Raw genomic sequence first — 17,421 nt, 5'->3', positions numbered from 1 at the left:
ATATATATAATTATTATCATAAATTTCAATTATTATTTATTTATTATATTATAGATGTGGTCCAATGGTTTTGGATGCTTTACTTAAAATAAAAAATGAAATTGATCCTACTTTGACATTTCGTCGCTCATGTAGAGAAGGCAAGCATTTTTTCAGAATTATTTTATACATTAACTATATTATAATTATAAAATATAATTTTTATGCAAATTTAAAAAACTGATTTAAAAAGTAATTTTTAAAAACAATAATTTTTTGATGATTAAACCTTGATTTAGTTTATTATTTTAATATTTATAATTAATAAAATTAAATGTTTTATTGAGTTGGAATTCAACTATCATGTTTTTCTTGCCTATTAAGTGCTTCTAACTATATAAATAATTGATAACAGTTATTTAACATTCTGTTAAATTTTTTTGAAATATTTTTTCCAAAAATGAATTCAGAAAAATTATCTATTACCATAAATAATCAAAATGATTGATAAATATATGAATAAATTAGATGACTATATTTTAAAATAATATAGATTAAAGTAAATTTGTTGTCATAAAAATAAACAATAATTACAGAAGTTCTCAAGTTAAAAACATTAAATTTAGCAATTTAGAATATATTAATGCACTTCATTAATGTAGAATTAATGAAGAGTTACTTCAAGTAACAAATTAACTAACTAATATTGCATATAATGTGACTAATACTATGTAGATAATCATTTTAAAAAAAATTACATGTTCTATTTTTTAAGTACAAAATAAGGCATTTAATGGAAATTGTCATGATTAATGTTAATTTTTATTTAAATATTTGCTTTTCTAAATCACTAAAAGTTTTGAATTTATTAGACTATAAATATTACTAATTTAAACATCTTTTAAAAATATGACTAAATGATTAAATAATAAAGTTTTTAACTATACTGAAGGAACATAAAATTAAATCTTTCTTGCTCTTTCAAGGAACCCTTTTGGGTTAATGTTGAGTTGAGGCATGAAACTTTGTCCTTACCTAATTTGGAGTCAGGGAAGATGATTCTGTGAGCTACTAATTTGCATGACCTACAATGCCAGATCAAATTTTGAAAATTTAAGCAGGTAAATTTGAAGGATCAAATAGGAGATTAGATTAAAAATTGACAACAATGAGCTACTAAATCTAAATGACCAAAGATTCATCATGAGTAAGAGCTGGATTTGTAGGTGTTTGAAATCTCAATATATGTGCATACATGTGAATGTTAAAAACGCCAGTAATATACATTAAAATTTGTAGGCTGAAATGCATATATACTTAACTTCTGTCTGCAAGCAAATCTTACTGATGTCTGTTATGTCGCACTTTTTAGGTGGAGGAAATAAACATATGACAATAGGTGTTGCAAGGAATTTGAAAATTATAATGTCACAAATGCTTATTAGAATAAGTTTCATATAGGAGATGCAAAATCAAGTCATTATGAATAAAATTTTATAACTCTATGTTATCTAATCAATCATTACTGAATTTATTTCTGTACATAATTTTAATCTGGTCACCCTCAAACATCTTGTAACCTATTTCCCTTCATCCTGTAGTTACATAGTCATATATTTTCATTTATAGCCATGTACAAATGATGAGAAATTGGTAAATGCTCTTATTAAGTTATTAACTAATATAGATTTATTGCCAAAATTGATAGTAATGTTTTGTTCCCAACTGATATGAACTCTACTAAAATTAGTCTCAGTCCAACTAGGATTTGAAAAAAAATAATTGTAAACTATAAGCGCTAAACAAATTTAATATACAAATTTTTATAATTTTGCATTCAAAATTATTAAACTAATTTTATTTTTTAGGCATATGTGGATCTTGTGCAATGAATATAGGAGGTTCTAATACTTTAGCGTGTATTTGGTAAGTTATTTTTAAAATGTAACTAATTTCTTCAAATAATTATATTTGTAATATGCAATCTGTATTTTTATATTTAAATTAAGTACTCATTTTCTTTGAAATGTAAGTATTTAAATATTAAAATATAAACCGTTGCTTTAATAATTAAAATTGAATTATTTTTCTTAAGAAATAGTAAACAGTTAAAAGAAGATTTGTCTGTGAATTTATAAATTTTTATATTTATATGATAAATTTTACATATATTTAATAAAATATTTTATGCTATTATTTTTACTGATATTTTATAGTAATAATTTTTATTATTTTAGTAATATTGATACAAATACAAGTAAACCAACTAAAATTTATCCTTTGCCTCATATGTATGTTATTAAAGATCTTGTTCCTGTAAGTATATTTTAAAATTTAAATTTTTGAATATATAATAACAATACAAAACATTAAATAAAACTTGCTACAAAAAAATTATCATTTTCTTTTCATTCATTGTATGTTACGAGTTAATATGCCTATGTCAGTTTTAGCACATTAATTAAATATTTAATATATTTATAAATTATTTTACATGTGATTTATATGAATCAGAAAATAGTATAAACTTTATTAATAAATAATAACACTAATTTATATATGTAAACTTTAATTCAAAAATAAATTTTATTTTATGAAATATTTGAATATATTTATTCATTTTGATTAAAAAAAAAGAATATAAAATAGTTTATATGCTTTGCATCTCAGTATTAATTAAATATTTTAAGAAAATTGTAAATATCAAAAATAAATAAAAACAATAAACACGATTTTCATCAACATGAATGATATGTAAAGTACAGTATTCATCAATATTATTCTATTTTATTTGAAATGAAAAATTTGTATATTATATTCATAAGATAGATGCATAAATAAAATTTTTCTTATTTAAATAAACAATAAATATAGCAAAATTTGATTAGAGTTTCACTTATAATAACACAGTACAAGTTTCTCATGTGTTTTTATTATTTATAATAAGATGAATATGATAACCAGTGCAAGATAAATTATTAAACAGCATTTTACAGTGGGTGACCAGTTAACGAATAAATTGGATAAAGAACAAACACAAGAAAAAACGACATAAAATAATGAATACCAATTGGTCTTCCCTTGTCTTCAGGCAACAATTTGAAACTTTTCGGAGTGTGGGAGACATCGATGCTCAATCTGGTATATACTGATTTGATAGAATTCCTCCAGCTTTGAAACTCTCCCTTGTAATTCCAGGCTTTTATTTTTCTGACAGAAACAATTCTTTTATAGTATTTGCGATACTGTCAGACAAGCACTCATTTAAGTTTTGCGTTGTTTTTTATTTTCAAAAGGTGAAACTATAATAGCAAAGGTAGAGAGTGGGCAGAAGATGTCTGATGTTGCTGGGCAGTATGCCCAGCAACATCAGACAATCAACATCAGAACATCAATGGCTTGAACAGGTCTACAGTAGGCTGCTGTTCAATTTTATCTAAGAAAGATACAGTATAATCAAGAAGACAAGCAGCTAAATGAGTAACAAAAATCACATCTAAGAAATAAAGAACATTGAAGAGTTCATAATGGAACCTGAAACTGATCTGACAACAGAAGAATGCCAAGAACACTTGAATGAAGAACACCAAGAAACCCAGCGAGATGTGTAAACTTCTTTTGAAAAAGAGGATTAATGCCAATATCTGCTATTAAAGATTTTTTGAAGAAGTGGGAGGATTTCAGAAGAATGGTCTTAAAATGGCATTCAAACCAGGTTGAGGTTAATAGGCTTAGGAATCACTACAGTAACAATGCTATTAATTACTTCTGAAAAATCCTGAAGAAGAGAGAAAAACAATTGACATTAGACAGATGCTTTAACCCCCACAAACAAAAAAAAAAACATGACTAATAAAAATGCAAGACTGTATATATGTATTTTTATTATTACGTATAAATAAACATAGTAAAAAGTATGTATTTATTTTTTGGGGTCTCCATAATGAATTAATCAAATTCCCATAAAAACCTATAGTAAATCGATAATTGGTTAACAAACAATTCGGATAGCAAACAGTCTTGGAATGGATTATGTTTGTTAACCGATCACTCACTGTATTTGTCTTATGAAATAATAATTTATCAGCATTAATAAAAATGAATACTTGATAGACCTATTTAGTTTTGTAATTCTTATCTCTTTATTATTTATTTATTTATTTAAGTTTGTTTCAAATTTTAATTTTTTTATATTATTCAGTATATCAGGTTGGTATTGCAGCACCCATGGCACATTGTAGGTGTGCCCTATAGAACCATAGTCATGCAAATGCGTATATATACTTGTTATTTTATGTACAGTATATACATATTTTTATGTTTTGTTTTAGTTATTACATGTATGTATAATCTTTATTTTGTATAAATATACATATTTCAAATTGTATATGCCAAGAAAATAATTTTGAAAAAATTTACAAAATTTTTTTGGTGAATTCTGAGTGTCTCTTCCGTCCTTTATTCCCTTCATACACCAATAGGAAATAACCAATCTTGCAGCGGAGTCTATTTTTATCTAGAGGATACTTCTCTGCCTCATCATGCAAAACATCACAAATCATATTTATTTTTTAATTAATTTAATATAATTCATATAATTTATTTTTAAAATTTTTATTGTGACCCTGGTAACAAAAAGGTTGCTGACCACTAGAGTATACTATCCTTTTCTCTTCAGTTATTGCAACTTTCTGCTTAATGAAAACTTGCTTTATAAACTTTTGAATTTACATACTATGCTAATTTTATTCATATTCTGTTTAACACTAAATCATGTCATAGAGAAAAATTTTTAATTTTCACATTCGGTGACGTTTTGGTGACTTACTCATTAGTAGAATCCATATAACAATTTACTTTGTAAAAGAAATTAATAGAAATATGAATTTCATTCAAACAAAGCTCTGCTAGACTGTTAATTTATTAATAAGAATTTTAATTAAAAAAAATATTGCTTTTATTAAAGTTGTTATTCATCATTTTATTGATATTAGTATTATTTACATTGATTTCATTTTGTTGGTTTCTTTTTGTAGATTAAATTTTGAAATAATAATATACAATATACCTTGTTTTATTATAAGAGATGATGAAAATAAAACAAATTAGAAGCCCTTTTTATTTGCAAATGCAACTCCTTGCCAAAAAAATTAGAATATTCCATTCAAGTATGTGTGTTGCACTATGAAGTGGAATTCATTTAAACTTTCTCATATATGTCAGTATGTATTTTAGTGTAAAATGTATAATAAGGAAGCTAATTGTCTACAATCAACTACTTTTGTTATTTCATTTTGCTTTCTGCCTTTTTTACAAAGTCAAGAATAACTTTCTTCTTTTCTATAGATGAATAAGGTTTTTATCATTGTATTTGCATAAATAAGTGATGTGGAATAATTTATTTTCTAGAAGGGATAATGAGTTTGTCTCTTGTTTGACAATTCAGGTTACATTTCAATATTCTAAGTTTTGTCACAGGAAAGTAAATATTCTAATCTTTTGTCACAGTCAACATGTATTGTATCTAATAAAATAAGTTTTTCTTGTAAATTTATTCTACATTCCTTATTAAGTGAGGAATTAATATTTTTATTACATAATCATAACACAAAATTTTAACTTACAATCTATTTCATTGCTCAAACCATATTTGGATGGAATATTCAAAATTTTTTGTAGGGAATTGTTGTGTTAGGATAAAACTAGGATTCTGTAGAATTTTACCCAAGGAAATCTAAGATTTAAAAAACTTCAGCACATCGAATGGAGAATGGGGGAAAAGAAGTTCAATGGAACAAATGTATGATTTTGAAATGTTGGAATTGAAGGATATAGATTGTGTTGATTTTGAGGGAAAAGGAGTTTTCTTCTGACAGAAGTTTTCATCAAACATAGTGGAATAAACATAAACTTCTAATATGGTTGAAACATAGTTTGGATGTACAAGCCAAATTCTAATTGGTCAAAGTATTTGTCCAACATGGAGATGTAGTGGTAACCTTATATATGTATTTTGGAACTTTTATTTATTTTTTTGTACATATAATTGTTGGGGAACTAAATAAATGTTTTTCATATGTTTTTGTCACATCAGTGACTAAGTTCATTTCACTGATGTTCTTTGAAAACACAATTAATACTCATACAGATGTTACTAATTATTACAAAATTTTATTTTGTACTAATTGTATTTAATGGCAATTTTTTTTTGATCTAGGAATATGTTATATATTTTCTGTTGACACCAAGCTATCGAGAACTTGTATGGGATCTGTGGATAGAGAGTACCTTCTCAGCAGGCTCCTTTTAGCATTTTCTTTTAACAACTGAAATATGAGAATATTTCTTTATTAATAAAAAGTAATCTAAAATATTTTATTCTCTGCTTGTGAAAATAACATACTTTTATAGGTGTACAAATTACTGTGTGCATCTAAGTTGTCTTTGGGCCACAGAAAAATTCCCAGATCTCTTGATGACTTCTTTACAACTAATAGTTATTCATAACAATTAACGGAGACAGCGATTTCATTTTGCAAATTTAATTTAATGTATAAATTTTGAGGAATGAATTTTATTTCTCACTATCTTTTATTTAGTATTAAAATGAATTGGATTAACTATTGATGTAAAATATATAAATGCTTTACTAATTATTTCATGAACTTTATATTTATAATTATATGTTTAAGTTGTCATCTAGTTACTTTTTTATTAATTTATATTTAAATTTTTCAATTTTAATTGTAATATATACTAATATTTCCAGGATATGAATAATTTTTTCGAACAATATAGAAGTATACAACCTTGGTTGCAAAAGAAAGAAGAAGGTGTATTAGGGCAGAAACAAAATCTTCAAAGTATTGAAGATAGGAAAAAATTGGTAAGTCTAGATAAATATTTTATGTAAATACAGCAATTTTTTAAATTGATATCATAAATTCATATAAATCATATTTAGGAAAAAAATAGCATTATTGTTCAGTATCAAGTTTATTATTAAATGTTATCTTAGTGTTTGTGTACTGTAAATATGGTATACTATAAAACAGGAAGTTTGATATCATTTTGCTATTTTTATATTGTATATTTTTAACTTATTTTAATTCCTTCAGGATGGACTATATGAATGCATTCTTTGTGCATGCTGTTCCACTTCCTGTCCTAGCTATTGGTGGAATGGTGATAAATTTTTGGGTCCTGCCATTTTGATGCAAGCATATAGATGGGTTATTGATTCTAGAGATCAAGCAACAACTGAACGACTTGGTAAAATGAAGGATGCCTATTCAGTATTTCGATGCCATACTATTATGAATTGTACAAGAACTTGTCCAAAGGTATCTATTCTATTTAGTTTGTGGCTGAATATTTAATTTTTTAATAACAGTATAAAGTTTTAACTTTTATTTTTTTTTTTTTATTTCAGGGGTTAAATCCTGGAAAATATGTTGCAGAATTAAAGAAACTTGTATCAGGTGTATCAAAGAAAGATAAGCCACAAATGACCGGAAATGCATAAATACTTATTTAATTTTAATCTTTTCATCTGAGCTTGCACAAAATTATTTATAAAAACAGATAAAAAAATTTTTGTTTAAGGGTCATTAGGTTTTGATCAATAATAATCCAGATTTCAGTCAAATAACTACACTATGTAAGCAATAGATTTTTAAGAAATAAATATAACTCAGGAATTTTGAATCATTTGCAGTATATAAAGATTTAGTTATATCAACCAGATTAAAAAATTTGAAACAATTAAAATTTCTGAACTTCATATCATATAAAATAGTGTTTCTATTTGAGAGCTTCAAAAGTTAATAGTAAGAAAAGTTAGAATTCTGAATCATTTAATAATTGTGAATTAAAAATAAATTGAACAGTGTTAATTACATGAAAAGAAACACTTATTTTTATTTAATATTAAAGATACATTACTAGAACATTATATAACAGTGTTGATTTTTAATAATAATTTCTAAAATTTTTCACCAGTAAAATCTTTTATCAGATAATATTAGTATGTTGTTCTATTTTTATATAAATTCAATTTATGTTTAGAATTTTGCACATACAAATATCTTTTGAAAGCTGGAATTTCTTGATAAATTGGGTCAAAAACGTTTGTTCTATGTGTAAAGTTGGTGCTGGAAAAGTAGGAAAGGTGCTTTTACATATACAAACAGAAAATTTGAATTTTCTGTTTTTTTATATGTACTTTTATTCTTTACTCATAATTGATAAATAAATAATAAAAGAAACATCAATTATGAATAAAAAATAAAAGTATCATTTAATGAGAACTTTCTTCTCCAATATCTGAAATTTTTCACTCTAACTAAAAACTGTTACATTGTTGGTTTCTGGATAATAGAAGACATACAACAGTAATTAAATGTCTAAAAAATTATCTCAAAATACATCAATCACTTTAAAACTGATTAATAAAGTGATTCATTGATACACTCATTTTTAAAGCATAAATTATATTGATAAATACATTCTTCAGTATTTTTAAGTAAATGTGGTATTAATATTAGTTATTTGTTGTTTAAACTCACACAAAAATACTATTTAAATACAGTTAGAGATTCCTATTTGTTTCCACTAAAAATTTATTTTTGTATTTGAATTAACAAAACACTCAACTTTCACAAAAATTTGAAATTAGTAGTAGTAGTTTATGAAAATCTATCTGTTGAAATATCTTAATTTATATTAATGACTGTTTCTAGTTTATAATTTTCTATTATCTGATGAATATTTAAAAATTGAGAAAACTATCATTTATGATGATATAATTTCAAGAGGAAAGGAAAGAAGAAAGAAAATAATGTAGTAGAAACTTGTCTCACTTGTGATTAAAGATCATTAGAAGAGGTATGTGAGAATAACCCATCTGTTTTCATATTTATCATTGTTACAAAACAGTTACTTTTGTCATTTATTAACTCTTTTGCATTAAAATAACAATAAAAATTTCTTTACAAGTAGAAGTTTTTCTAGAATAAAAATAACAATTTATACAACAATAATTTTTATTGGAATCTTTGTATTAAGTTCATTCTTTTATTTCGAAACACACGACATTTTTTCCTTCGAAGACGATTTTTGATGGACCAGTAAGAATTCTTATTGGGCGACATTGCCATATAGTTGTCATTTCTTAAATTTTTCGAATCCGCTAATTCTGTTCTAATCCACGCAGGCACGACGTTTCTCCTGGTCCTCCAATCGTCTAACATTTCGTACAGGTGAACCACACACCTTTCCACAAAATCGAAAACGACGAAGAGCGATATACCCAGCCACATTCCCATATAACCTCCAATATAACTGAATACTTCGATCAACTATAGAAAATCTGAATTAATAATAATTAGGGAAGAAATAAAGCGAAAGTTTTGTATGCACCTACCTCATATTTGGGTACGTATTTGTAAAAGAAAAATTCGGGTTTGTCTACAGAAAATACAACCACCGCCGCTCGTTTCCTATATTCAAAGCCATCAATTATGAACATTGGGCTACTAAACTATTCTTTATGAATAATTTATATTAATAATTACCTGATGGAACTTCTTGTTTGTTTCGGATATATACATTCGTACTAGAATAGATTATTCCGTGTAAATACACCTTAAGAATATAATTACAACTTGTAGAAATAAGCTTTTCTTACAATTTCTATGATGTCATTAGAGAATTCCCTACCAGATATTATCGATCGATAGTCGATTGAACTGAAAAAAATCATTTGTAAATTCAACGGCGTATCTATCAAAATAAATACAAACATACTTGCATTCCGGTTTGCAAACGGAGTAACACTCTTCTAGGTTTTGTTTCTTGACACACGTTTCGTCATCTACGTTAATAAAATGATTCAATTACATCTATGATGGGTAAATTAAATGGAAAAGAAAGAGTAGTTACCTTGTTGACAATATGGCGAGTCGTGAGGATAAACCGTTTGTTTCAGAGCGCATTTGCAATTATTTACGGTTCTGTTTAATTTGCAGTGATGCACGCACATCTGAAAATTAAGCCTGTTATTTGAATCTTTTTTTTTAAATCTCCTCGTGTGTACTAAGAGCATCATTTAAGTAAGCCCATTATGGGTTCGATCGGGCTCAAAATGAGACAGCCTGTGAGGAACCATCTCTGGAAAAATTCCTGGAGTTTTTCAATTGCAGATCCCTCAGAGTGGTACTGTACTGTACATTGCAACCCTGATTGCTCGGCCATCCGGCTGTCGTGTTGTTTGGATCCTGTAAATGATATGGTACCTACCTCCCACGTATATGGTCCTACTCTTCCTTCTTCCTTCCATTTTTGTAAATAGTTGATGCAGTTTGTAGAATAGGGTGATGGTAACAGAGTTTTTTGAAACTAAGAAAAAGTAAAGTCACGAAGACATATTCGATAAAGGAATTTACAAAAAGCTTAATTATCGTACCACATTTAAATTAACGTAATTAACGTAACCAGGTTTGGCTCTAAACCCTTTTATAAAAGGATTCACTATCTCGAATGGTGAATGAACGGCTATCTCCGCTTCCACTCTCTCTGTCGGGTCAATGTACTCTTCCGGTTCCAGATCAAGGAATAATTTCATAATTTGGCGCGTTTCTATAGAAAATGAAATTTGTTTGTTAAATATTTTACGGTTGATATATTTTCAATCAGATTGAAATTGAGAAAATTAAGGACGGGCCAATTTGTTTATGTACTTTCTATCACGTATGCTCAAATGATGTATTCCCGAAAAACCTTGGCATCGTTGGATATACAGATATCACAGGTATCGTTCCATTCGCCCTTATCCACATTAAGTTATGAATATTCTTTATATGCCTGATTATATTCGTATCGAATTTAATCGGTATAAAGGTTTTCTAATATATAGCATTGCATCGCTCGGATTGGATGCGGATTATTACAATCTCCTTGAAGATTCCATAAGAGCTAAACCCTAAACCCAATTTTATTTACTGGCAGAGGCGTAAGTCAATCGTCGGGAGCCGCGTCGTGGGGCAGCATAACGTAGTACCCCTATTACGTGGGGTAGTATTTATATTAGGTTATAATAATACTATATCAGGGCTTAGGAGCCGAGTGCAAGTCATCCCGTAGTTACGTAACTGCGTGTAAAATTCAAACGCAGTATTGAGAAAATTGAATTCTTCGGCACTTTCTAGGAAATTCCAATGTTTTGTAGAATACATATGTGATAATTTTATGTAAATTATTTATTGTGATATGGTCGCAATACCAGGCTCAATTTTTAATTATTTTTGAATTTAAAAATCACGTTACTTTCCAACCAGACTGGGAGTTCTTATATAGTTATATGGGAGTTAATCGGGTCTCCGGCCCTAAACTTCCCATATCTGGTCTGGTTTTTAAGTGGTGTGTTGTCCCTGTATATCATACTTTTCCTGAGACCAACCGAGTCATGCCGGTCATCTAACTCCGTACGCGAGAAAATTTTGAATTGAAATCACGTGACTTCCGGTCTAGCCCGGATATTTGCATATCGTTAATCGGGTCTCCGTCTCCGACTTTCATCTGTCTAACTCCGTTATCGAGATTAACAGTGGGAATGTATAGTTGTGCAATTTAAAAATTGCAGCTCAAGTATGAAGACATTGTCTACCGTAAGGAACACAAATAAAAGAGAATTTGTTTTAGTCACTTAAAGCCTATTTTAATACTTGTAATTAAATTAAAATTAAAATTTGCAAACCTGTTCGTAAAGAAGCATTTTTTAACGTGAAGTTCATTTTATCTACTACGGAATTCAATACGTAGCAGTTCCTTTGACAAGTAGAACCTTGAGATAATGTAACGTGAAGAAAATCATCCATCCTGAAAAAGTTTAATTTATTTAAAATTATTTATCGGGAAGATAATAAAATGCAAAACTTACAGTTCGTAAGAATGGTTATCGGCTTGTATTATCTCGAGTTTTCGAACCAAAGAGTGAAAGCTGTGACCATAGAGTATCAATTGAGAACGATTACAAACACTACAAAATTTCAAAGCATTGTGTGTCGAAAGCTGGAAATCAAAGATTTTTAATAACATAATTTATGCATTTTTATGATAATTTAAAACAAGAAATGCTAATTTTACCCGATGAGAATTCAATGTCTTGCAAATATAAGAACATCGAGAAGAAAAACTTTCGTTGATGTTCATTTGACAATTTCTTATATTTTCCGGACAATATTTGCTCCTCTTGTATCTAAATTAATATAATATCTTTCTGTTATATATTTATAAATAAATTACACAACAATCAATAGTAATTCTGCAAGTGATTTATTTATGTAACGCTAACCTGTTGTTGTTACAGACGGTTACGCTGGGAAGTATCATGTTAGCTTCGTGTTTCATTTCCACCACGACGGAGGTGGGATATGAAAAATAAATACTTAAAAAGGACTTTGTTTGCAGAATATAACCCAGCAGACAAATTAAAAACACGATTAATCTCATACTTCTTCTACATATTTGATGTCGATTGGCTTCCGACATTCTCTTCCAGTTTTGCTTTTCTGAATGAAAATATTTTCGCATCGTTACTTTTGACAAGAAAATAATTTAGAGATGAAATCATTTATGGAAAAGAAAGAAAGAAAAAATATATTCTTTTTACCGAATTTAAATATATATTGTAGCCATGTATATAAATGTCATTATTTGAAATTCTTTTCGAGAGTAGTAGTAGTTAACCCAGTTTAATCGAGTAATTATAATACTGGCAATTGTCTTTAGTGCATATAAATGGCCTTGGGGAGCATTATAGGAATTCAATTAACTACTTTCCAAATCATTTACATCCGACCATCCACAGAAAATAATCAATGGAAATTTTTTGATGCGTAACTTCTCCAATCAATCTTTGCAATTTACATTCCAAATGAAAAATTGCTACTTTTAATGTGTTTTAGAAGTTTCGTTCCATCAGAAACCAGCGAAAAATTGTTATATGTATTTTTTTTCTTTCTTTCTTTCTCCAAAATAATCAGATTAATAATTGGCAAGAAATGCAAGAAGTACTCACCGTTATTTCTCCGTATATCCAGTAAAAATAACTCATTTCTGATGAACCTCACCTTCTTTATGATAAATAAATCAATTTTTCAGATAGTATCGGCGCCGTTTCTAGGTTGTAATTTATGCATTTCTGAAGACACAAAAGGCATTTCCCAGAATGTTGTACACATGACAATAAACGACAACTTCGCTTCATACAAATACTTTTTTTTTCTTTCTTAATACTTTACTCAATAGATGAATATAGTTAATGATGCACTTTACTACTAATAACGTTTTACAAAGGAATAATTTTTACACCATCTGATTACAATAATCGTAATTTATGTAGATAATGTGTTGTCGATCATTATTTTTTCTTATTTTCGGGACTTAATTCATGCCATTCTGTCCATTATTTAACACTAAGTTAATAGAAATTGTGTAAAATTTTTTATTTTTAAATTTTTAATGATTCGTCGACAATTTTTATTGTTAAAACATTGTTAAACGTAATATTGAGCTCTCTTTATACGGATTCGGATATATTAAGAAACAATACCCTCAAGGCTTACATGCGGGCAAATCCCACTAGGCATTTGCTTCGACAATAATGCCTAGTGGACAATCTGCACTGAAGGAGCTCCTGGACCCAGGTTCACGTGCCTAGGGACCACATCTCGGGGGGTCCCAAAATTAAAAAAAATAAAGCAATTTTATATTACAATTGATGGTTGTAATTAAGTATTTTTTCACTCGTACCTATTAATTTATTGATAATTTTCGTTTATTTTTAAATAAATAAATAAATTTCTTCGACTGGAACTAAAAGTAAGCATCCAGACATTGTTAATGACCTTATGAAAGGAAGTAAATGATAGAAGTTTGTATTGTTGAGGCAGAATGAAGTGTTTTATGTTAGTCGATAAATAGTAGAAAACAATTGAAGATAATGAAGAAAGAAAAGTTTCGTAAGAAAAATAAGAAAAATCTTTTTTGTTCGATATCTCATCAGATGATAATTGATTGGCACATTTGGTATCAGATGTCCACTTCTCGTCTACTCATTTTTATAGATAAACGCAAAAAATAAATACCATATCAAATGATTTTGTACATAAAAATATATAGGGGAGATCGGGGCAACTTCGGCATGCGGGGCAAGTTTGTCAAGCGCTTTTTTTAAAAAACAAATTAAAAGGAGACTTTGGTTATAGGTTAGGCAGTTGAGTTTTATTGGTGGCTTGTTGAGTGTAGTGTTTTTATTGTTCTCCAACAAGCGTAGTTGAATTATCAAGCAAATTTTCATTTTCGTTCAATTCCATATAATATTTTTTTTCCATTTATATTGAATTGGCAGGTTTTGTTATAATTCCATGATAACGAAAGTTACTTTTCCTGTTAGAAGGATGTAACTTCAACTTATTCACGTGGCCAGATCGTGGCTTGGCATTCTGTTCTCAGGGTTGTACTTAATGTTTCGAAATCATGACTAGCGGGGTAAGATCGGCAACATAAAGCCACATTAGAAGCAAAGGATAAAAATCAAACAGATGATAAATGAAAACATGTTTGCATTTGTTATTCATGTATATATGTCTTTGAACTTGCATTTCGTTGTAATAATATTAAATGGGTGTTGGATTTGTATTTCTTTGTTTTAATAGTGAATTCCAACTTATACATTGTTAATAACATAATTTTATATACGTGCCTATCTTGCCCCATTACTGTTGCCCCTATACCAGGGGCAACTTTAATAAAAATAATTAAAATAATTACAACTTTACAAAAAGAGAGAAGTTGCCGATCTTGCCCCTATACCCGGGGCAACTTCGTCAATTTCTCTCTTCTTGTAAAGTTGTAATTATTTTAATTATTTTTATTTCCAAACTGATTTTAACCAGTTCTATAGTAAGGTAACATTCCAATAGACAATATGCAAAGCTTTTTTTTTCAGTTTACAGCAGTATTTATTACACAAAATTTAAGTAAAGCTTAACATGCCGATCTTGCCCCGATCTCCCCTATATTAGAAAATACAGCATATTAAAATACGAAAATTATCTTAAATCATGTTATTTTTATTTGTGTTATTTTCAAAATGTTCAAAATTGCCTGAACTGAATGTAAATATCTCATATAATAAATATATTTATAATTATGTATGTCTAAATATAGGACATTTAAGATTATTTTTACGACGTATTTAATTAAATTTTCTAAATATATAATTGAATTTGAGTTAATGATTTGTCTATATTAACACGAATATATAGTTTAAAAACATTAAAAACATTCATTAAATTATATTTTTGCCTGAAGAAACTATTTTTGTGTAATTGACTCTAAATTTAGTGGGTTTTTGATAATAAGTTCGCTACTAAATTTAGTAGTAGACCTATTATCAAAAGGAAGAGCTTATACTAAAGGAAATCATTTCCTGTAAAGAGAGTTGACCCGTTAATAACTGGTGCTATATAGAGAAAATAACTTAAAGGGATAATCTCACGAGATTCTTATTATGTAATTAGTGTGGTGTATATAGAAGGAAATGTTTTCTGTCTTTTCCTATACATATATTTAGATAAAAATTTAAAATTGCCTTTAAACAATTCCTACAAATGAAACGATTTTAATTGTAAATTAAAAATATCACTTTTAAATAAATTATATTGGTTATACATCTTTTAAGAACTCAAATTAATTAGTAAATGAAAATTATTTATGTGTACTTATCGCAGGATTAATTAAAGAGATTTCTAGCAGTCTAAATGCAATCAAATTTGATACGGTGACATTTAAGGACATTTCCATAAAAACAAAAGTTAGCACTAAAACCGTCACTAATGGCACTTTTGGCGCTGCGAGCGACAAACGTTTTATTTGTAAAAGATACTCGCTACACTTTAGCAATGCAGTAGATACTGTACAGTGCAGTAAAAACTAAAGACGATGAACACTGTGTTTAACGGACGACCGTAATTGATGCTCTGTGATACTTCTTACACGCAGTGTGATGCTGTCTTTCAACGTTGCCAAGTTTATTGTCCTTAATAAACCACACTTTTTAAATGTCCCATAACCGAAAATTATACGGATTAAGATCCAAAGCGTCATGGTGCGTTTTGGTACTAATTTTTGTTTTTACGGATCTCATGTCTTGAAATGTTACCATACCAAATTGGGTTGCATTTTAATTACTATTAACTAATACAAATGAAAATTATTACAGTTTTAAATACTTCTATCGTACTATAATTGTAGAAATATCCGTAAAAAATAAATTTTGTTTGTTGTATTTGCTTAATGATTGCTTATGTTAATTAATTCTGTATTTTTGAGTAATAATAATTAGAAAAATATTCCTTAACAGAGATATAAACGAATAAAATCGTTAAAATGCATTAATATTCATCCCTAATTAGAACTTTCACTATATTTTTTTCCTCATGCAATGCGATTGAAACAGTATATTGTCTATATAATATTCTCTAAGCTCGTTTCCTCTGTACAATATTGATAAACACACAGAGAATAACTTGAATTTAGAAACGTTTTATATATTATATTTTGTTTAAATTAAAATTAGATGGAGAAATTTCTCACAATCAAAAATAAAGTTTTTTAAACTAAAAAATTAATCTTCATATTAGTAGATTTGTGAAGTTTGATATTTGTAAGTACGAATCAAAATATTACAAAAATATTCTCAGATTCCTATCATTAAAATTAATTGATGAAGTTTATTCTATTGAACTTTGTGTTTGAAGGAAATTGAACAGCTGAAAGAAAAGAAAAGGAAGAGATAACATAGCTGCACACTTCGATCAGTCGAAGGATAATTGTCTTAAGCGAATTCATACTTACTATCATCAATTTCTTCCAAAAAAATAAAGAAAAAGTCAGTCGGAAAGCTCTTGTAATGATTTTTTTAATTGAAAACAAATGTAATAAATCCCAAAAGGATTATAAAAAAACGAATATTGATGAATAAATAATTTTAAAAATCTCAGAAACTTTTAGTGATTATGCGTAATACAGTATAAACAACCGAAAAATTATAAAAATAAAATGGAAAAATGTATATATTTTATATTTTATTTTTGTCTTTAACGCTTTTAAAATAGTAAAATGTAATTAATATTTAAAAATAAACTTCATTAAATTCTTTTCTAATCGAGATATTTAGTTGCATCTGCTGTAGACTTTCATTAGTATTTATCGGTTTTTTTTACGTACGAATCGTGCAATATGATTCCCATCGATTGTCTTAAATAATAGACGTTTTCATCTTAAATTTTTAAAGAGCAACATTAAGATTACGAGCAAATTTCTTAATGGGAAAAGAATCGCATTTATTCTAAGATAATTTGATCATAATAATAATAA

At 27.6% G+C, this 17,421-nt stretch overlaps 3 protein-coding genes across 3 annotated transcripts in view; 1 reads left to right on the top strand and 2 right to left on the bottom strand.

Moving 5' to 3' along the window:
* Positions 1-7,522, top strand: part of LOC111625605 (succinate dehydrogenase [ubiquinone] iron-sulfur subunit, mitochondrial-like) — a 14,679-nt gene extending 7,157 nt beyond the window's left edge. The window contains exons 4-9 of the mRNA XM_023368803.1: positions 55-140; positions 1,848-1,905; positions 2,217-2,295; positions 6,749-6,865; positions 7,098-7,322; positions 7,412-7,522. Coding sequence (XP_023224571.1) covers positions 55-140; positions 1,848-1,905; positions 2,217-2,295; positions 6,749-6,865; positions 7,098-7,322; positions 7,412-7,504 — 658 coding nt within the window. The 3' untranslated portion in view covers positions 7,505-7,522. The remainder of the gene's footprint in view (positions 1-54; positions 141-1,847; positions 1,906-2,216; positions 2,296-6,748; positions 6,866-7,097; positions 7,323-7,411) is intronic.
* A 1,501-nt stretch (positions 7,523-9,023) lies between these two features.
* LOC111625623 lies at positions 9,024-10,111 on the bottom strand. Its single transcript, XM_023368828.1, has 4 exons — positions 9,668-10,111; positions 9,555-9,595; positions 9,404-9,479; positions 9,024-9,338 (listed from the first exon to the last, which is right to left on the bottom strand). The coding sequence occupies exons 1-4, from the start codon at positions 9,782-9,784 to the stop codon at positions 9,024-9,026; spliced, it is 549 nt and encodes a 182-aa protein (XP_023224596.1). The 5' UTR covers positions 9,785-10,111.
* LOC111625622 lies at positions 10,084-12,387 on the bottom strand. The gene is made up of 6 exons (XM_023368827.1): positions 12,332-12,387; positions 12,124-12,235; positions 11,918-12,048; positions 11,735-11,856; positions 10,445-10,617; positions 10,084-10,377 (listed from the first exon to the last, which is right to left on the bottom strand). The coding sequence occupies exons 1-6, from the start codon at positions 12,385-12,387 to the stop codon at positions 10,084-10,086; spliced, it is 888 nt and encodes a 295-aa protein (XP_023224595.1).
* Between the last annotated feature and the right edge of the window lie 5,034 nt (positions 12,388-17,421).

This window comes from Centruroides sculpturatus, unplaced genomic scaffold (genome assembly GCF_000671375.1).
Source record: "Centruroides sculpturatus isolate CEXI.00-Female unplaced genomic scaffold, Cexi_2.0 scaffold385, whole genome shotgun sequence".
Classification (NCBI taxonomy): domain Eukaryota; kingdom Metazoa; phylum Arthropoda; class Arachnida; order Scorpiones; family Buthidae; genus Centruroides; species Centruroides sculpturatus.
Note: the sequence above shows the minus strand (reverse complement) of the source record. Positions and strands in the feature narration are given on the sequence as shown.

Bases quoted from the DNA above. Each gene is read 5' to 3' on its own strand.
- LOC111625622 (XM_023368827.1), bottom strand. From the start codon at position 12,387: ATGAAACACGAAGCTAACATGATACTTCCCAGCGTAACCGTCTGTAAC. The intron at 11,857-11,917 runs GTAAGTTTTGCA...AAACTTTTTCAG, and splicing joins GATAACCATTCTTACGAACT to GATGGATGATTTTCTTCACG. The intron at 10,378-10,444 runs GTACGATAATTA...ACTTTTTCTTAG, and splicing joins ATTACGTTAATTTAAATGTG to TTTCAAAAAACTCTGTTACC.
- LOC111625623 (XM_023368828.1), bottom strand. From the start codon at position 9,784: ATGTTTGTATTTATTTTGATAGATACGCCGTTGAATTTACAAATGATT. The intron at 9,480-9,554 runs GTAATTATTAAT...CTTTGAATATAG, and splicing joins CAAACAAGAAGTTCCATCAG to GAAACGAGCGGCGGTGGTTG. The intron at 9,339-9,403 runs GTAGGTGCATAC...GATTTTCTATAG, and splicing joins AATACGTACCCAAATATGAG to TTGATCGAAGTATTCAGTTA.